At 56.4% G+C, this 21115-nt stretch overlaps 1 protein-coding gene across 1 annotated transcript; it reads left to right on the top strand.

The window, feature by feature from the left end:
• The first annotated feature begins 31 nt into the window (after nt 1-31).
• Nucleotides 32-21113, top strand: CHLRE_05g245351v5 (uncharacterized protein). Its single transcript, XM_043062493.1, has 74 exons — nt 32-127; nt 245-294; nt 404-506; nt 610-685; nt 835-895; nt 977-996; nt 1097-1178; nt 1322-1420; nt 1537-1694; nt 1822-1978; nt 2272-2466; nt 2760-2951; nt 3134-3181; nt 3323-3400; nt 3473-3612; nt 3739-3820; nt 3943-4010; nt 4132-4319; nt 4400-4583; nt 4702-4857; nt 4991-5172; nt 5355-5525; nt 5768-5996; nt 6123-6340; nt 6547-6658; nt 6870-7019; nt 7137-7214; nt 7365-7449; nt 7612-7763; nt 7890-7920; nt 8046-8176; nt 8332-8410; nt 8578-8636; nt 8731-8796; nt 8950-8986; nt 9552-9580; nt 9764-9871; nt 10016-10124; nt 10275-10339; nt 10522-10611; nt 10737-10854; nt 11000-11216; nt 11390-11516; nt 11699-11782; nt 11990-12037; nt 12118-12162; nt 12366-12399; nt 12547-12610; nt 12777-12826; nt 12982-13108; nt 13232-13302; nt 13461-13549; nt 13721-13786; nt 13938-14027; nt 14278-14360; nt 14557-14664; nt 14787-14889; nt 15111-15250; nt 15360-15458; nt 15610-15737; nt 15935-16017; nt 16195-16266; nt 16429-16633; nt 16801-16868; nt 17029-17085; nt 17211-17300; nt 17454-17588; nt 17775-17946; nt 18075-18188; nt 18382-18569; nt 18838-18981; nt 19112-19264; nt 19464-19589; nt 19742-21113. The coding sequence occupies exons 6-74, from the start codon at nt 994-996 to the stop codon at nt 20390-20392; spliced, it is 8160 nt and encodes a 2719-aa protein (XP_042924655.1). The 5' UTR covers nt 32-127; nt 245-294; nt 404-506; nt 610-685; nt 835-895; nt 977-993; the 3' UTR covers nt 20393-21113.
• Nucleotides 21114-21115: the final 2 nt, after the last annotated feature.

Genomic DNA, 21115 nt, shown 5'->3' with positions numbered 1-21115 from the left:
AGCAAACCACAGGCTATTTAGCACCTACCACCGCCAGTCTGGGCAGCTGTTACGGTTTGGTTTTGGACCCGAAGGCACAAGTGCTGCAGCGCTCGTTCGACGCTGACAGCTGTGCCACGCGCAGAAGGTGCGCCGTTGTGCTTTTGGTGTTGTGGGTTGTAAAGGGTATCAGATTAATTGTTGTGATATTGAATTAGTTGCTTCAATTCACCATTCCTTCTTACCGCTCCGTGTTTTATTTCAGGCCCCTGTGCCGCCTGGACCAGAAGGCAGCAACCTCCGCCATCGAGAGCAGTAAGTGTCTGTCTGCAAGCTGCTAGCTCGGTATGCAGAAATATGTGCTCGGTGGCGTGCCCCGTACCCAGCACGATACACTCTTACCGCCCCGTCCCTACCCATGCAGCTATCGGCACGCGGCGCTTTGCCTTCTTCAAAGAGGAGCGCAGCTGGGGCCGCGCCCGTGACGTGTGTAGGGGCCTTTTCCAGGGCGACATCGCAACCTTCAGGTGCGCCGGCTGCTAGCGGGGGCATATGCATCCGCATGCCACTGATTACGATGCCGTAAATGCATGAATGCCTTCACGTACGTTTGTGGGCTACTTCATACAGAACGGACGCGGAGTGGGCCTCCGTCAAGGCATGGCTCAACAGCATATTCTGGAGCGGCATTGTTGACGGCCTGCAGGTAAGTGTGCGCAGGTGTTTGTTATTGGTCCGGCATGCATCTCAGCTCACTAATGAGGCTTTCACATTCGTGCCCCTCCATGCCGCTACAACGCTGTTCCGTGTTTGTAATTTTTTTGCTGCTGCAAATCTTTGCATATATACTTACAGATCGCGACCCAGGATGCTGGCATTCTGTCGGAGCAGGCGTGGTCGGGCTTCACCAACCTATGTGAGTGGGGATTGTTTGCATGGCCCCATGTTATTATTTTATAGACCGCTTACGTCGGCTGCTTGGTTTTTCCCCTCGCAGATTCCGCTGAGTGGACAATGGTAAGGTTGTATCGACATGATTGATGGGTGGCGTCTGGGAGTGGTCCAGCACAGTTGCTATCAACTCCCTAAGCTCATTACACAATACCTTGCACTGCAGCTCGACAACACCACACGGCCCCTGACCGGCACCTTCCGCAATAGCGCATGGCTCAACGCATCCGAGCCTCTAGCAGCCGCAGGTGAGTGTCCTACGTTGGTTTATTTGTTCCCACTTTAAAACACATTGGTGATGTGCGAGGTTCGGTTAACACGCACAGCACGTATGATCCTTCAGTACGTATTCTCAGTTCTGTGTGTTTGCTTCTAACGTGCGTAACTACAGAGTGTGGCTACGTCGACATCCGTGGCGGTGTGCGCCCCGCTGTGGACAGCTTCTGGCGCGGATCTCGCTGCGACGTGCCCCGACCCTTCCTTTGCGCATGTGAGCACGCTGACCAGCAGAATTAGCTAGGCGCAAGGCGCACAGGCAATATTTTATCAGCTGTGTATGCGAATATCCTTATGTCTCTGAATAATGTGTGGTGCTGCATTTTGCAGACTCTCCGACGGGCGCCCCCGCACTCAACCCGCTCAACAACATCCTGCCAGTACGTTCCCAGTTCGAGCTGGCCACCTCCATTGCTGCGCGCATCAACCGCTATGGATACACATATACGTTGATCACCGACCCAAAGCTGAGGGCTACGTGGGATGAGGTGCGTGTGATGGTTTGATTACGCATTTGTGAAAACTTACCATTGCTTTAACCTGTATCGACACGGCACGTGTCCTCTGCCACACATCCGCCACATGCCCACCCATGCCATCTCATCCCTCACACAGGCCCAGGCCATGTGCGGCATGCTGCCGGGCTTCCCCGACGGCCAGCTAGCCACTCTGTACAGCGCTGAGGATATGGAATACTTCAAACGCATCGGTGCCCTTGCAGAGGGCGATGCGCCCAACATCTGGGTGGGATATGGAGATTTCATGAACGCAGGTGAGCACGTATGCGGAATGTACCACGCATCAGCTACGCAAGTGGAATGACGATAGGTCCCTGCGTCATTTGTTTGGTATAATTATGAATATGTACGCCTCACAAGACGGGCGTGTTCTGCTGAGTAGATAGGGGGGTGAGCGAGGGCCACGGGGTTCCCGGGTGTCAAATATTACACGGTTTCAGTGCGGCACTGACTCCCATGCATATCACACAGTTCGGCACGGGCGCCTCAATTACCATCCACGTACACATGTACACGGTCAACTTATGATTTACTCGGTTGTCCACAGGCTTTCCATATTGGGTCTCGGGCACGAATGCTGGTGGCAACCTGTCTGCGGGCTGGAACAACGATTACTGGATTACGATGCAGAGCTCCCCCCCCTACAACGGCGCCCCATGCGGCTACCTGGACACATCCAGTCTGCAGCTGCGCCGCGCACCTTGTCAGAACGTCAAGTATGCCTTCCTCTGCATGTCGCCAGGTGGGTGCAACTTGCCGTAGGGCCGTCGGTTGGGACTGGTGCCATCTTCCAGCCTCCGCCTAGTATCTGGGCCATACAACTATAATAAACAAGCGCTATCCGTCATACATGCATTAAATCTGTAGCACCGGAAGTGCAGGGCTGCCATTCAAGAGCAGGGAGGGCGGCTGTGGACCGCGTTCAATGGTCCCGTCTGACTCGTAACGTCAACATCACACCATGCCGGCATGCCGGCAACTAAAAAAACTTAACAACTCATCCTGGACTCCCCTAAAACCGACTTATTCACACAGGTGCGTCAGGCACACCGCAGCATGTGGCTGTGGCTGAGGTGTCCGGCGACGGCCTGCCTGATGTGGTGGTTGCCACCAACTGCCCGTGGGACAACGGCGCCTCACTGGTGGGCTTTCAGCAGCCGGCCCCGGCCTCGTACGACATCGGTGCAGACCAACTCATCCGCCCCACGCTGACTGCCCGCTCGTGCGGTGCGTCGGGCTGGTCTGCTTGGGTGGGGCCTGAATGGTGTGGGTGTTGCTACAATATGATGGCGCAGTTATCAGGCCCACAGCAGAAAGCCCGTACGTTGTTTACATGCATCTCACATCACGTTTACGGCTTGCCAAGCGCCACATACATGTGTAACCGAGGTACCTGAAAACCATCACAGGTGACGGAATCCCAACATGGCAGAGGGAGGAGTGTGATGAAGGCTTCGGTGAGTGTGTGTGCTCTGCAGCTTTCGTCTCAATTCTTCGCACTTTGATACCATCGTCCCGCAGCACGGCCGCCCTTTGCATGCACCATCTATCTTGCATTGATTATTTTCTTGCGACGACTATGTGCAATACCATTGCAGACATTGAGGAGATTTATACGTGGGACTTCGGGTACAACGCCACACTGGCTCGCCCCGACGCCAACACCCAGCGCAATGGTGAGTAATTGCGTGCTCACGAAAGCACGCCAACCAGGTTTGCCTAACCTAACTACATGTACTTATTTGCAGGTCGTAGTATGTGCACACGGGACTGCCGTGTGCAGCCACGCTTTACGGTGCAAGCAGGCGCACGTCAGGTGTTTGTGACAGTGGGATCAGGCAATGACACCATCCGACACTGGGGGGTCAACTACAACCTGTACGGCCAGGTGCGAAAGCCTTTTCAAAGTTACAAACCAAGCCGCCATGACGCATCCCCAACCTGCAGTAGTCACGGCGTTCAATTTCGCAAGCCAAGAGTTTGTGTTTCCCCACCCCTACTACTGCTGCTACAGGCCCGTGGCTTCCGTGAGCTTGCCAACCCGCCAGACGCACCCCTGATCCTGGAAGGATTCACCAACGTCACAGCCGACAACCGTGAGTCATCCAGAGTGTTTGATAGCCGCTGGAAGGACATGAAACAAGTGCCCATGCAACAATATGTTCCGTGGCAGCGCTGTGTTGATAACCTACCCCGTGTTGTTCCGGTGACCTCACAGGCTTCCCTGCCAACCAGCCAGTTGCCATCCACAAGGGCCGCGCCCTTTCACCGGGCGAGCCTTTCCAGGTGCAACAGGGGCAGATGATATAATTTGGCTGTCACACTTTGAGGCGGATGTAGTACGCTTGGTACATGCCAGGTCCATGTCTCACAACTGGTTTGGTTATGCCAACTCTGCACGCTGCAGTACCGTGTCGTGATGCAAACCGATATGACAAAGCCGTCACTGCCCGACTGGGGCAACGTGGAGACTGCAAGCGTGTCAGACGCGTCCTTCACCACTGCCACATCCTCCTGCGGCTGCGCGGCTGACAACCCTGGCGGCCAGCCAGTTGACTTGAGCGTGCAACAGCAGGGCGGTACTGTGGAGTTCAGGTGAGCTCAGTACATAGTGGCTGCTGCTGCATGCATATCTGACCCCGCTTTCTAAACCTCGAAACTACCTCAAACTGCAGCTGGGTGGTGGGCAGTGCTTGCGAGAGCTCGGTCTCCATCACGCGCTCACTGGTGGATCCAGTGAATAACGTGCTGCTCAACACCAGCGCCGTAGCGCAGCTGTCCATCGGCCTGGCTTGCGGCACCGTCTACCGGCCGTCCAAGGCCGAGGTCAACGAGGACATTGCACGGGACAAGCTGGTTGTAAGTTATGGGTGAACGGTTTTTGGATGAGCACCTGATTACATAATCAGCTAGCTTTCCTAAATTATTCCAACACACGCATCTGCCAAGTCACCATCGTATACACCCCGCCCTCCAGGTCGGCCGCACGTACCGCTATTGTGTGGTGGTGACCTCATCCGCCTCAAGCGTCTACTTCCTGGATGCTTCCAAGCCGCTGGATCAAGTCCGTTTTGTGAGCGAGCCCATCTGCCGTGACGTCACCATCCAATGGACCTCAGTCATCACAGGAGAGGTGTGCAGTGTGAATCGTCTTGTTGCGCATGCGTACCATCTTGTTCACTGAAGCGGAAGTCCAGCTTCCCATCCACATACACCCAGCACTCACACAGTGTACGTGCCGCCACCACATGCAACCGCAACTACAGGTGCGCACGCGCTACGACACCCCCGCGCCTGGCGTCCGGCTGACGGCTCGTCTGCTGGGGTCGCCCTACGTGGTGAGCACCATCACGGACGACAGCGGCCGTTACGAACTGGTCCTGCAGACGGACGTGCAGAACTGCGACCCAGTGGTCGCACCCGAGGAGTGCCTGAAGCAGCGTGTCAGGTGCGTCGGTTTACGTTGATGCATGTCCACGAGGATGCGTATGGGCGCTGGGGCGCGTGCTTGCAAGTATTCATCTTCTGGCACCGTGCGCATTGTTTTTGTGAAGCATCGTCGAGTCTCACTGACTTGGTCAACAGGGACATAGCCTTCTAATCACGGCGTATTTCCGTGCCTATGCACAGATTGAGTGCTAGTGCGCGCACCAAGCTGCGCTCCGGCCGCATCTTGCTCCACGACTTCAGCCTCAGCGGTCGCCCAGGCGCCGTGCAGACTCTGGCTTTGCAACACCTTCAGACGCAGCAGTCCGTGCGCATCCTGGACGAGTCTGCCATGCCTATTTCTGGCTTCGTCAGGTGTGGCAGTCGATGATGCATGTGGCGGACGGGGTGTGCTAGACGGCGAGGCGCGGATAAACATCACGCTGTCCGTCATTTTCCCCCGCGCCCGTACGGGGTCAATTCATTGGGCGCGTTTGTTGGGCTCGCATCAGATGCCGCCCCCACAGCTGACGGCGTGCCGTTCAGAACGAGTACGGTCCGCGCCCATGCATGCACAAGCTCTTTAATTTGCTGGTTGATGACCCGTCGACACACAGGTGGCCAGGCAGCGAGGCGAACCTGGGCTTTGATCAAACCCGCGGCTGCCCTATCACCAACGCACGCGTGTGTGTCCAGTCAGCTCGTGAGAACACCACCGTCAGCTGCGCAATGAGCGACCCCGCCACGGGCGCGTTCTTGGTGGCTGCTGGAGTGGGCTCCTACATCCGGCTTGACGTGACGTACGAGAACCACACCTTCGCCATCAGCATGCCCGGCAAAGTGGAGGTGTGTAGGCGGGCGACATCTGTGTTACGGCGTCTGATTGCATGGCTAGCAATAGGTCCACCTGAGGCTGCTGCGTGTCAGAACCTAATCATAAACATATGAAGATCTCACTGTACGCTATTGCAGGTGGACGGCACCGGCGCATTTGAGCTCATGTCGCCCATCTACGACGTGGACGTGCGGGACCTCACCCGCCGTGTTGTGCGCGTGGGCCTTGTGGGCGGCCTGTGCGAGTTCACGTTGGGAGCCGCGGTGATGCAGTTCAGCGCCTACGACTGCGACCTGCAGTCTGGACAGCGAGCTCTGGACCGCCGAATGCGCCTGGACCCCTCTCTACCCTACACGTGAGTAGCCTATCTGACAATGTTTCCATACGTTTCCACCCTAGTATTTGTGCAGACGGCAGGTGGGTGTTGTGTGCGTAAAATCCCATGCGGTGCCTGTAGCAAGGGTTATGTGCCAGTATTTGCAAGCCAGGTATGCATGTGCGCGCCCTGCATGTTTCGTTAGTTCCGATGTGATTGGGTGGATGCCTCCTCGCTAACCACAGAGAGATTGAGCTGCCCGCGCTGCCATGGGACATCTCGTATGTGGGCATTGAGGACGCGGTGCCGGGCGTGAGCCCTGAGGCGATTGAGAGATTCCTCACCATCACCAACCAGGTGCGCATGCAAGGTTATTAGGTATTTTTTTATTAGGTATGGTCTGTTGTGGCCAGTCGCTGGACGAGCATGGGGGATGGAGCCTTTGGGCATGCAGGCACACATCACAGTCTTTAGGGCACATCAGGAATAGATAGCCCGTGGTTAAGCGCCTAATATGAAGTTATTGTGGGTCCTAATCATACTGCCCCACACCTATTATCCTGTGCAGATCACGGGCTTTGTCAACCTGACTGCTGGTTCTGATCCGACGGTGTCTCTGGATCCCACTATCGGCCTGGATGTGGGAGAGGAGCCGGTTGAGCCAGAGCCTCCGACAGTCAAGTTTGAATTCACTGCGCCCAACGATATGGACGTTGAGGTGCGAGCATTGCTTGGCGTGCGTTGTCACCATGCTGTGATGGCACACCGAAGCTAGCTTTCCTTTCTGACAAGTATGTGCCTCGCGGACAACAACGCTTGGGTTGCTCACTTGCAGGTTTGCAAGGACTACAAGGGCTCGTTCATCCAGTGCGGTGAATTCAGCCTCAACAAACGCTGTGACGGAAACTCTTCGGTACGTAGTGTGGGCGGGTGGGTGACTCGGGTGCACCTCCACAGCGCACGCACCCTGGTGGGTGTAGGTCACAGTTTATGTTGTAGGCACTCATTCATCACTTCTGGCAGCAGTGGCTCAGTCGCTCAAACACGGTCCCGAATTGTGCAGGTGCAAGCCTACCAATCGGTTTATAGAGCCTTTGGACCGCCTGACACCTCTCTGGTCAAGAAGGATGTGCTGCTGCTGACCCGATGTGCGTGCTGGTGACGTGCGGTTTGCGTAATTTCGTGTGACCCCTGTCATGTTATATCGGTGCTTCCTGCCGTATTCGGGTTCGGTAGAGGGCTGATTGATGACACTCATGCATTGCTGTTTTTCACGTCTTTCCGCCCACCCAACCTGCATTTCTACGCAGCCGCCCGCTACAAGATGCGCATGAAGTTCTACCAGATGTACGGCCGCCTGCGGTGCGACAAGCTGAAGACCAACTTGCTTATCCAGGACTCCATTGGCGGCGAAACAGACGAAAACAAGTGCAGCGTCAAGCGCCGTGGCTGCAACGAAATTGTGAGTGCGCCGTGCGTATAACCATGCTATGCTTGCCTCTCACCGAACGAATTTAACTGTATACTAGTCCAAACACACATCACAGAGGGATGGCCATCACATGCCCGTACATGTGCCCCCCTGCAGGTGGGCTACAACGAACTCAACAACGTGACAGGCGAGTCCAGCTTGGCCACGTCTTATTAAATTCAGGCGTCATGAGTGCAGACAAGAGCGCAACATAGGGTGTAGTGCTGCAGCGGCACTGACACCTACCGCCATGCCATTGCACTTCTTTTACAGAGTTCATCTACGACCTGGTGCCCGGCGCCATTAACTTTGCATCTGGAACTGCTTTTGCGCTGCCGCTTTCCGCGGTCGCGACCAGCCCAGGATGGCCGTCGCGCTCCTTCCTGCTGTACTCCATAGTGCAGGTGCAGTGTGCGGACGGGTGACAGCGAGCGGGGCCTGATGGTATTGCTCTGAAACATTACTACAACCGTGTTTGTTGTCTCTTTCCGTTTGGTTGACGTGTGCACACAAAGGAGACAACCAGCTCATGCATGCATCCCGCCCCTTGCAATTGCAGGGCAAGCAATCGCGCATAGGCACGGGCTATATCGAGATCCCCATCCCCGTGCCGCTTCTCATCCTGCGTGACCCACCCGGTATGCCTGGTTATTTACGCCTTGTGTGCGTGCGTTCGTGCGTGTGTGTGTGTGTGTGTGTGGGGGGGGGGGGTGTACGGCTACCGCTACCGCTATCTCATGCAAACTTGCCAACTGGAACAGCACTAATACGCGTCCACGCGTATTGTACTGCTGCATCCGTGCAGGCGATGGCAGCTTTGCCACGCTGGAGGGAAGCATCAGCACCGCCGTCAAGCTCTCACAGGTACGCGGCGGTCATTGCTTTGCAAGTTTGCAATAGGCCGTGCACCCAATGTGTCAGTAAATACTTACGCTTCATACTGTGTCGTGTCACACAGACTATGCACGACAAGCTGACTTGTGGCGGCGTGGGAGAAAGCGAGGTTTTCTCGAAGGCCCTGCCTGTAAGTCGTTATGTATGTTGACAGCAAGTCACACGGATGCTGTTTTGCATGCGCATTGCTTTGTACGCTGACCATCCCCTTTGTTTTCATGTGCAATTTACCATGTGCCGGGATTGCTGCCTTCGCAATTGCTCGTCATGTTACGTCACACAGTGGGTGAGTGACACGTTGGCCCTTTTTGGCAACCTTCGTTGCTTGCCATTGGTTCGTTGCCGGTTGTGGGTGCATTTTTGCACATGCAGGCCTTGTTTGCCCCAGCACAACTTAACCCAACGCATCCTGCAATTATCCCCACCCTGCCCGCCCTGCCTGTAAGCGATCCTGTCATCCTTGGATGCGTTTTGTGACTGCTTACAATTGGTATCGAGACCGAATAGCGCATACATGCGATACGGCCTCCGAGGTCGCAAGGTCGATCCGCGCCAAGCGCGCTTATCTCACAGTCACGCACCGAGCTTAAACAACGGCAAGCCCTTGTACGCGCTGAGTGCTTAACCCGCTGACCGCCGCCAGCAAAAATGGGTTCGAGGACGCACCCTTCTAAGGGGGGGGAATGTAAGCGATCCTGTCATCCTTGGATGCGTTTTGTGACTGCTTACACTGCCTACCTCGCTGCCTACCCTCAACTGCAATGGCTATGTTGCTTCATCATAACAGAGTGAGTCGGGTTTTGGAGTGGCGCACAGCACACAATGACCTGCACATACACATGCGTTGGCTCGTGTGTTACATTGTAAACCCAATCTGCCGTGCAGATATCATGAATGCCGTCCCGTTCGCCAAGGTGCGAGTGACTCCTGCTGTTGGGACGGAGCCTTGGGGAGGAAGGCTCACCCGGCGATGCGGTCCGTGGCATGATAGCATACATGTGAAGTAACTTTCCACCAGTGCAGAGAGTTTGTGCCATGTACCTTGCCTGTACCATGTTTTCGTGCTGACGTTTGCATATGTGCTATCGTGTGTACAGTTTGGCAAGACTTCGAAGTTAGCCCAAAGTACTGCCAAAGCAACAAAGACTGCTGAGAAGGTCGCCAAGGCTCAGGCGAAGATTGCCTCTGGAGCCCCAAAGCTAACGGTACGTGCCGCAAGGTCCGTTGGAATAAACCGCATGGTCTTCAGCCGCCGTGGGAGGCTCATCTACGTGCCCCCTCCCGCACTTGCATCGCTGTGCGTTCATGCATAGTTGATGGTCCGTAAACAATCTTCATTCCCACCGCAGGTTTGGGGACGGACCAAGAAATACGCCGGCACGGCTGCCAAACTTGCGGGCAAGGGCAGCAAGGCGCTCACCACAGGTGGACAGAAGGCCATTACTGCGCCTGGAAAGGGTGAGAAGACACGGGGGCCCGCGCGCGTCTATGATTGTGGAATAAAATAAGAGGCTAGGGTCTGAAAAGGGGTGTCAAACAACTTAGAAGGTGTTATTGCATGTAACGACCATTTAGGTGTAAACAAGATTGGGCGGTAATGCAATGCAGGAGCAAAGGCCGCGTCCAAGGCAGTCAAGGGCTGGCGCTCCAAGATCAGCAAATTCAACCCCAAGGTTCGTACATGCAGACTTTGTTCACAATGGCACTGCGTACAACCGATGCCGCTTGTCGATGCCGAAAGGTCTCTTATGTGCTTCTGACTCATGTGCGCTGCAGTTTGTGTTCCATTGATGAGGTGTGGGCCTAGCGGGCCGTGCTCTGTACCTCTTATAATAGTTATTGTATATGACTACAGGATCTTATCTTCGGCGGCAAGAAACAGTCAACGGCCATTACCGCCACCAAGCAGCCCAAGTTTGGAGACAAGGCGCTTGCGTATGCAGAGGCAAGATAGGGCTCAGTGACGCGGGGTTGTGCCAGGTTGGCAGGCAGTGTTTGGCAGGCAGCATTTGTGAACCTCCATATGCGGCTATACCGTTTAATTATCTTGAGCCGTTGTATGTTGTGCAGAAGAACGGTGTGCCCAAGTCGCTGATCAAGGCCGCCAAGACGGTGCGGAACGGACTCGACAAGGTGGATGACGGTCTGGAGAGCATGGCCCGCTTCTACCAGAAGTTTTACACCGAGGGTGAGTCTATCCGTCGGTGCTGATGGGAATGCGGAAAAATTGGCAATTGTGTAGCGATTTGCCTACACCCACCAGGAACACCTGGAACATGGCTGGGTGCGCATGTTGCTCAGATTGCATTGCTGCCTGACTGGCTGGTGTGCAGGCAAGATCAAGCAGTTCTATGATGACTACCACATCAGCAAGTACATCAAGGTGTTGAAGCGCCTGTACAAGAGCGACGCCCTCACTCCGGAGGACACCACTGGCGAGGTACCAGATGGCCCCGACGACTTAGAGATGGGCCGCGGCGCTGGTCTGTCATTCCGTGAGACAGACAACGGTGGACAGCTGGCGTACGAGCTATTCGAGGGGCTTGGAGTGTGAGTACGGGCGTCTGCATTCAGTTCTGGGTACTGCTGGCATGCAGGTGTGCAAGTGACTGGTTTCGGCGCGCGCATTGCTGTGTGCACGGCTCCATAGTTTGTACGTACGTACACCACATTTTACGCTGCGGTAAGCACAGTCGCTGCATGCACGACGTATGTCCTCACAGGCCAACGGACCCCAACACCATTGCCGCCGTGATTGCGGAGATGAAGACACTGGGTGAAGATGAGAGTGCCGAGCTGCTTGCAGGCCTAGTGCAGCAGCGCGACGAGGCAAGGGACGAAATCGAGGAGGTGCGTGGGCCTAGCTTCCTGTATGCATACGATCTTGCCCGCATACGTACACAGTGCACGTCGGAAAAGTAAGGGTTGTTGTATTCAATACAATAGTACCCAGAAAGGTGCCGCCAACCACCTACCACTTCCACCGCCTGCTGTGTAACATGCCCCTTTTGCGTGGCTCGCCATCATTACAGGATCCCATGCTTCCAAATTTCAACCTGGTCGATATGACGGTGGCCTTCAACCGCGATCCCTATGCGCTTCGCCCTGGGTACAAGGTACGTATGGGTAGTTCGTGTGTTTTATGTGTCATGTGTCTGGGGGCATAAATAAATGGATGGCCATAGCATGCACAAGAATGTGATACGGTACCTGGTCGTGCCGCATCCAGGATACCGTGAAGATTGGACGGATCAGCGCCGTGACTAGCAATGATACGGAAGCTATTGTTCCAACTGTACAACGCCTGCATTTTGCTCTTGCAGCACATCAAGGACAAGAAGTCTCGGGTTCCAGAGGACTACAGGCCCCAGGTACATTAAATACCCGACATGAGCGCTGACTGTCCATGTATAATGAATGCAAGTAACTCATACCGCCCGCAACACCACAGGATAAGGCTGAGTTTAGACTCCGCCCAGGGGGCTTTGACGGCCTGGTGAGAGCGCGACAGGGCGAATTTACATCAGCTATGTCCGCTATGTGCTCTCTGTTGTACCGCAAGTCGTAATTCAGTCTTCCAGGAGTCGGCTTGGACTCATAGCTGTTGTCAGCAGCGGGTTGTTCGTGCGTACTTGACCCCAATGCCTTGCATGTACGGCAACCGTCGGCTTCCCTGCTGATTTTCATACATGCCCACAGAGCCCTATCTGCAAGAAGAGCCACATCGGAATTGGTGAGCTAGTATGGAACGCAACGGACGTGTAGGCGTGTTCTGAGGTATCCGCAAAGAACACAATTACTATGCAATTGCGCGAACGCACTTCTTCTGGTGCCGTATTGAACTGCACTGGTTGGTATTGTGTTGACATGCTTTGAACAGGCTACGACCTTGAAATCCTGTCATGCTACGGCTTGGGCTGGATGCTCTGTAACCCGGCCATCAGGTACGCAACGGAACCGCTGGCTGGGATGGTCTAGGCAACTGCTGGTACCTAAACCGACTGGTTGTGGGATGCGGTGTTTAGTGGACGCCTGGTCACCCGGTATTATGAATTGTCATTCATGGAAACTGGAGGACTCCAAGAGCATTGCCATGGCCTCCCTCCTCAGGGACCGCGGCCAAGCCGGCATGGTGACCGATATGGCTTGGTACAACGAAGGTGTGGAGGTTGCAAGATCGCGGGCTGTACATGCATTGCGCTAGCTTGCCAGCCCCTGCAAAACTAGACTAGGACTCAAACACGCCTGCCTGACCTGCTCTGGTGTATCACCATTGTGAAGTCTGACGCATCACCATTGCGTTCCGCCCGCACAGAGGAGGAGGAGTCGTACTACAAGATGACCATCAAGCGCGAGGAGGGCTTTTCAACGCCAGCCGAGTCTACACCAGAGCTGACCAATGGTGGCGGCGACATGATCCTGGCACCCACCTTTGCCATCATGTGCGTTGGGTTTAGGGAGCTAGCGCGTCCTTTGTTGACGGTCAACAGACGAAGCTGCACATGCTGCATGGTAACCCTGCGAATATGAGACCCCTCGACCCCCAATTATGCATGCAATAACAGGTTTATCCTCCAGGATGAGCTGACGATGGACCCACGCACCTGCACGCCTACTGCTCGCATGGGCATTCCAGGTTCGTTATTACTAGCCCGGCACTAGCGTCCTAGAGACAAGGAATATCCATATGACATGACAGCATCTGTACACCGATGCCCTCTTCACGTATGCGACCACTGACATGTGTACGTGCCATACCACACGCGGCCCCATCATTCCTTATGTGCTGCTCAGGCTGGGACCTGAAAGAGAACATGGATGGCACTGCCTGGCACTCTGTGTACCACATCCGCAACGTCATGATCCCGGAGATCGAGAACAAGGTGCGGTGCGGGCAGGCCGGGTCAACATACACATGCGACATAAATCTTGTAGAGACCGCGTGTGCTGGGCAATTTGCGGTATGGCACGTGATCACTGCACTGTGTTGCGTAAGCAACAAACCAACCCTCTCAACCGTCACACGATGCATGCGTGCGCCTTGCTTCACGCAGTACAATGCGGAGATGGCCAAGCCGCCCTCACTGCGCAGCAATGCCATCCTCGGCAACTTATACCAGGTGACCACGCAATGCGGGCGGTGCCTGTTTTCCTGCGCGCGCACGACTTACTACCATTCCAACCGAAGCCGTTCATCCACTGACCTGCTGCCCAAATTTCCGGCGGCTACTGGTATGTAATAACACAACACGTGCGCACGCATACGCACAGGGCATGCGCGGCTGGCAGGACATCATGAAAATCTACGACGACATGAACATCCTGTCCAAACAGCAGGAGGAGAGCCTGCCCAACTATGTGGTGGGTGCGCAGGCACGGGGCCAGGGGTGTGCTTATCCACGCGTACTTATTGACGAGGCATTCCGATCTGGGACTAGCACTTGCCTCCTATGTATGTGCATGCGTGTGCCCTCGCGTCCATGACTTACACTAATGTGAGCATCGTTTGCGCGCCCACATGTTCATAAGCAGCAGCCTGAACATGAAGTCGGCCTGCAAACTGGAATCCAATTCCTCGCTGCGCCTTTGCGTCCTGCTGTCGCCCCCACAGATTGGAGACCAGGAGATCAACGGCCTGGTGCAGGGCACTGTGGAGGGCGTGTGGCAAAGCTCGCTTGATGAGTTCCCGGACAGGTGAGCCCAGCTGCCGCCTCCTTATGTCATTTCAATCTGCTGGATGCAAAGTCGTATGCATTGGGTCCTGCGATCGGGCGAAGGACTTCATTTAGGGCCGAGAAGCCTTTCGTAACTGAACGAAAATGTTATCCGGTGGGTTGCCAACCCTGTTGGTTTGCTGTCTGACTGGCTTCACGGCTGATATGACATACAGGCACCCAGACGCCTTCGAGGCCCGATCCATCGACCCAGAGCGCCTGGAGAACGACCCCGTGTGGAAGCTGGGCTACTACGAGGGCAGCGAGAAGCTGGCCAACCTTATGTGAGTGTGTGTTTAGAGGTGTTCAGCAGCATTGTGGCAAAGTCCGGTCGTGTCCATGGGTGTGGCCGATCCGCTTTCATATGGTAACTAACATGAATTGTTTGACACCATTATGCCGACAGGCTCCGCACCCAAGCCTACATGGACAACAGCTCCACGGCTGGCAACATCGTGGCCCGCCCACACGCCAAGGCAGCAATGGGCGGTGTCGCGGTCGGCAAGTCGGTGAGTCTCCCCGTGCACACAACTTGTGATTGCACTTGATTGATTGTGTAATGCTGCAGCGCACGTGGTCACCGATGACCGCCTGTGTACATGCCGCAATCCTTGCAACTTCTGCTGCATGCCTCGTTGTGTGTCAGGCTCGGTCGTGCATGCATGCGCATCATTACTCTTCTTTATTGTGCTCATCACACACATTCGCCTCTACCTCTGCTTCGGCCCAGGTGGACATCCTGCAAGAGAAGTATGGCGTACAGTTTAACACCGTGTCGTTCAGTGGAGGTGGCGGCAGCTACAGCTACCGCTTCAAGACCATGAGCACAGTCAGCACCAAGATCCAGTTCCAGATCAGCTTCAAGGACATGTGAGTAACTCATGCGGCCACCTCGCATTGTAGCCACTGTGCCCCACACACTCACGCGGGACTGATTCCATAACGTCATGCTCCCCACGCACCCGGTGTGTGGCCGCAGGTTCGGCTGGAAGGGTGGCGGAGGTGGTGGCACAGGCTTCTGGCTGGAGACCACGGACGAGAACAACTACGGCTTTGAGATTGAGTTTGACTCCAACCTGTGAGCCATGGGTGGTTAGTTGTGGGTGGTTAGTTGGGCGTAATATCTTGTGTTGGGGTGGCAACATGCTCCCACTATCGGTAAGGCGCCGGTAGCCGGTACCGTACTGTACAAACGGCGCCTTACACGTGTGTGGCCATGCTTACCCCAGGCTGCAAGAGACTGACCGCGAGCGCACCGTGAGCTTCACGCTCAAGGACAAGGACGTGGGCGACCAGTTCCTGGTCAAGGTCAGGCCCGACCTGGCGTTCGGCACCCCGCACTTCGAACTGCTGGCAGGTGAGGCGTATGTGAGTGTGTATGCGACACCACTACCCGGTATTCCTTGTTCCAGTTATGGCGGCACTTACGTCCACATGTCGAGTACAAGTGCGTGCTCTGCTGTTTCCCACCATGGTGTGCCCAGGCCCAGACTGTGCTGCTTACTCCTGCTGCTGCTGTTCTATCTTGGACCACCAACCCCTTCCGGCACACAGGCCGCAGCAAATGTCCGTACGAGGCTGGCACACAGCAGCGCGAGGGCGCAACTGTCAGCGTGCTGGGCGGACAGAACGTGCAGGTGTGTGGCTGTGGAGGTGCGCGGAGGCCTCTCGTGTACCATTGAAGCTAGCGTGTACCCAACCGCCGTCCCAGCCTTGATTGGGCAATGCCCTCGCCTGCTGCAACACTCTTACTTCTCGTAAAAACATGCTCAAATGCTCGTGCCCCGCCGCTTCTCTCCTGCCGCCCCGCGCAGTCGAACGTGAAGCAGGGCACTGAGGCTCTGTATGAGCTTTTGATCGAGAACCAGTCGGGCACCGATGAGCAGGTGCGGCGGGGGGATCTAGAACCCGCAGCATGCGGTTGCTTTCGACCATGTAACGCGTAGCAATCGCCACATCATCCTCATTCCCCTGCTCTACAGTATCGCCCGCGCGTTTTGGTACCGTAATAATGCACTCCTTTGCCCCTTTTCCTCTGAGCTCTGCAGGTGCAGCTGGAGCTGGGCCCCGACCTGGCCAGCAACAACCGATCCATGTACATGCAGCTCATGGGCGCGCCCTGGATCCAGCCGGTGCAATTCAGCCTGCGCGGCCCCTTCGCAGCTCAGACTCGCGCGTTGGTGTCAGCTCGCTGCAGCCCACGCTACCCCAGGGCCAGCGTTGACATTGTCGCCAAGTCAACATGCGATGACTGTGAGCGTGGGCTACGTCGCCGGGACACATACGCAATAGATAGTCAGATTGCTCAACCGAAGCGCAAGTGCCTAGTTCATTTGGGCGCGTCAAGGCCAGCACATGACGAATGAAGTAAGCCCCTTGTTCAATGCTACCCGCCCAAAATACCCCGTGCCCAATTGCAGCCGAGCTCTCGCGCACGCCACTCACCCTGGAGTGCTTCTCCCCCTGCCCCGTCGTCATGTGGCCGCAAGTAAGCCTTATGTTTGGGAGAAGTCTCATGACGCTTGACACAAACACAGCCCATGCAGGCTGTGGATGGCATGCATTGTCGAGTGTGCATGGATGGTCGGTCTTGTATGTCTAAGGTTGTATTGACCGGTCCATGCATCCGCCTGCCTGCCAACTTGCAGGAGTGGCCGGCAACGCAGCCTCTCCTTTTCAACCTCAGTGACATCTCCACAAGCAAGGTACGGCAGCTGGCCAAACCCACGCACCTACGCACATGCGTAGGCGCATCACCTTACGTGGCCTAGCCCCACTACTGATAACAAACCCCATCAATCGAATGCCCCCCGCAACTGCCCACCTACAGACTCTGCGCCTCCAGTTGTTTAACCCGGCATACGCCATCCAGAAGTGGAACACCCACCCCCGCCTGAACGGCACCAACGGAACCACCTCGGTGCGTTCCCAGGGATGTGGGTGCTTCACATACTTCACACGCTATATGTGCCTCGCATGCGCGCTGTCCTCTGGGCGCCACGTTCACATTTAAACAACATGCAACTGCACAAGTGCTGATAAGTATTATCCCTTGCATCATGCATGCCCACAGATCATCATTGAGTACACCAATGTGGTGTCGGGTGGCGGCGTGTACCTGCCGGTGCGCTACAACAATGGCAGCTTCGTGGACTTCTCCAAGCTTGAAGACCCCTCGTACGGCTACGCCGTCTTTGACTGGTCACCGGTGAGTGGATCGCGCCGCCAGACATGATGTAGCTTGCGATTTGAATCCACCTCCCGCTGTTTGGATCTGTTTCGCACCCCTTACACACACACACACACACACACACACACACACACACACACACACACACACACACACACACACGAACGAACACTGCATGTATATATCCGCCATCCTACATGCCAGGCCTCTATCGCCGAGGGCGAGTACCTTATCCGCTACGTGGCTTACTGCGACATCAACGTGGGCGGCGGCACAGACAGCCGATACGAGGGCCCCTCCATCTCTCTGCTGGTGGATAAGGTGCCGCCCGTGCCCAGCCGCTTCTCGCTGTGGCCCAACATGACCTACCTGCCTGGTAGGTGGAGAGGCCAAGTTGCAAAGGCCAACAATGGGGCTGGCGCTGGATGCTTCAGACCGCAACGTAGCTACGGATTCATACACCCACGTAGTTGACTGCTGAACGCTTGCTGCTTGTCCATGCAGGCGACCCACTGTACGTGGATTTCAGTGAGCCGTTGGACTGCCGCAAGCCCTTCGCGTTCGGCGTGGTGGCATACCAGCAGGACTCAACTGGCAGCCGCAGCATCATCTCGACCGGTGAGAAGGCACAGTGTCTTTGTTTTGTGAAATGCGGGGCAGTGGCGGTAGCGGCGGTCCCTTTGCGCATGTGTCATGACCACATCAACCAAGCCCTTGCCAGGTGCATGGTAAAGGGCTAGACGTGAAAACAACACATCGCTCACCTGTGCAATCTCCCGCACCGCCACCCTACCCTCTACCCCACCCACAGTCGACTTGTACAGCTCGTGTGAGGGCCGGCGCATCACGTTCCACTGGGACACTATCAACCGCCCCACCGCGCTCATGCCCAACCGCACCATCAACATCCAGCTCCGCAACGTCAAGGACCTGGCTGGCAATGCGGCGATGCGCAACCTCAACCTCACCTTCTTCACTGGGCCTTCCCTCACATCCACGGTGCGAACGGGTTGTGGCCCTGGTGTGGGTTGTGGTCTGGTGTGGGGTGTGGCCGGGTGCGGGGTGTGGCCTGGTGCGGCTTCTGGCCTGGTGTGGGGTGTGGCCTGGTGCGGGGTGTGGCCTAGTGTGGGGTTTTGGCTGAGGCACGTGACGCAACAAACACTGGCAAACGCTCAAGTGGCTTGTCCACTGGTCGCTCATGCCAGGTGTCGTCGTCTGCATTACCGCCGTTAACATTGTATGTCCGTTGGATTGCCCCATTCCACAGGCCCCCGTCACGCTCAACTACGTGCTGGGTCCCATCTCCACGCCCGCGCGCCGCCTGCTGTTTGCGGACCGCAACGGCATCGTGCCAGTGCAGCTGGCCAACCGCCTGGCTCTGCGCGATGAGAGCGAGGCGGAGAGCCTAGAGGTACGCGAGGCAGAGCGCGTCTGCCGGCAGCCGTGCCAGCCCTTTCCCCAACCATAGCCGTACGTCATGCCATGGCCTCACTGATTGGTCCCTCTTAATCCGCCGTGCGCCCACCCCATCCCCATCGCAGGCCCTTGTCGAGAGGCGCATGAACACCCGGCGGCAGCTGCTGGAGCAGGTTGACGGCGTGTTGACTGCCTGCGCGTCCGACAGCCTGCTGGCCCCTCTGCGGGGGTCGCTCAAGGCCACTGACTTGCTGGAGGACGACGACCTCCTGAGCATGGTGCGTGCGTGGATTGGCTTTGGATTCGGCTTCGGATTTGGATTTGGATTTGGCTGCTGGGTGCCCGGATGGGTTCGGCCGCCTACCTGCACACATTCGGCTCCGCCGCTTTTGCTTTGTTCTCTCAATGTTCCCCCCCCCCTTTTCCAAACATCTTGCACCCCCTCTTTCCGATTGCGCTGCCCCTGCCCACGCGCAGGTCATCGAGTTCCAGGCCACGGGTGACAACACGGAGGCCGCCGCCGCCGCCGCATTGGAGCTGGTGCAGTCGGCGCGCGACAACAGCTCCTGCCTCAACACACAGCTGCGGTCTCAGTTCGCGCAGGTGGATGGAGCAGCCGGGGTTCACGCACTGTACAGGGTCCTCCTACTACCGTATGCGTTTGGCTCACAGTTATGTTACGGACCCGGACCATAATATGTAGTTGCGTACGTGCGGCGGGCTGTTGACAGTATCATCTTGCTGACCCCATGCAGATCCGGCGTGTGTTTGCGGATAAGGGCATCGATGACCAGCTGCTGGACGGTGTCGATGAGGAGGACCTGGCGGCGGTGCGTGCGGCGACCGCGGTCCGAGCTGCCGCCATGGGTCTGCCTCAGCTGTGGGAAGCGACGGTGGCCGAGGCGGCCCGTGAGCAGGCGGAGCTGATTGCCGCGATGGACTCGGCTACCAGGGCTGCAGCAGCCACTCAAAACGCGGCGGTTGCGGCGGTGGAAGGCGCTGGCAAGCAGCAAGAGCAGCAGCAGCAGCCTTTGGTTGTGGCGGATGGCGGCCAGCAGGTTGATGATGAGAGCGGCTCGAGCTTGAACCGGCGCCACCTGGGTAACCCCGCTGTCGGTGCCGCTGCAAGCGCCCAAGCGCAGCCGCCTGTGGTGGTGGCCGGGCTGCTGCAGTGGATGCACCGCAACCCCTACATGGGCCTGGGCGGGCTTGTGCTCCTGGGGAACGTCACGGCAATGGTGCTCTTCGGGGCCATCTGGCACTTCAGGCGCCGCGCTGGTCAGCGCTTTGGTGCTGGTGCGCAGGGCTTGCTGGCGGCGGCGGCGCGGCAGCAGCAGCAGCGCCGGCGCCGTGGGCTGATGGCGATGCTGCGTGCAGCGGCCAGCAGCGGCAGCAGCAGCAACTGAGTTCCTATTTATGGTGTGGGGGTATTATTTTGCAACGGCTGTGCGTCACGGCATGTTGGGTTGTGGGCCATAGCGCGCCGTGTTCACAGTTTTGGCAATGTAGTAGCGGCTATGTTTGCTTAGTGCAGCACGAGTAGACACATGGTGTGACCTGTGTCAAACAAAGCTCACGTGTGGGGTTAGTAGGGCATATGTATGGCTTGGTTTTCGTGCGTAATGTGCTGTTGAGGATAAATATCGTCATACATGTCCTCGTACAGATGGAGTTCCTCCTGCAAAAGGGCACGGGTGAAAAGCAGGCAAGCATCAAGCGGCTAGGCTGGGAAACCCAATGCGCATGCAAACACTAGTGACACATGCAGGGCCACTGGCACGGCCACATGCAGCATGCAGTTTGAATGTTCTTTTGCTCCTTTGAGTGAACCCGGTCGGATGGGCTTTTCATGGCGCGCCCTGAGTGCCTCCGTTGTATGTGTTGGGTTCTTCTTAGGCTTTCCATCCCTTCATAGAATGTGCTTCTTTCAATTTACAGCATGCTTCTTCCTCTTGTCCGCACAAATACATGGTAGCCTAAATGTTGTGTTGTACCGCGTGTTGTTTTGTGTGGCTGTTTGTACTGGATACACCCCAATTTCCCATCTGCTTTGCGCTCCCCTTCCAGGAGGGCAGTCGTGGCTGCCACAACCTCAGATGTTGTCACAATGTGTAAAAGTGTATGTCGTG

Source organism: Chlamydomonas reinhardtii, chromosome 5 (assembly GCF_000002595.2).
Source record: "Chlamydomonas reinhardtii strain CC-503 cw92 mt+ chromosome 5, whole genome shotgun sequence".
In the NCBI taxonomy this organism is placed as follows: Eukaryota; Viridiplantae; Chlorophyta; class Chlorophyceae; order Chlamydomonadales; family Chlamydomonadaceae; genus Chlamydomonas; species Chlamydomonas reinhardtii.
Note: the sequence above shows the minus strand (reverse complement) of the source record. Positions and strands in the feature narration are given on the sequence as shown.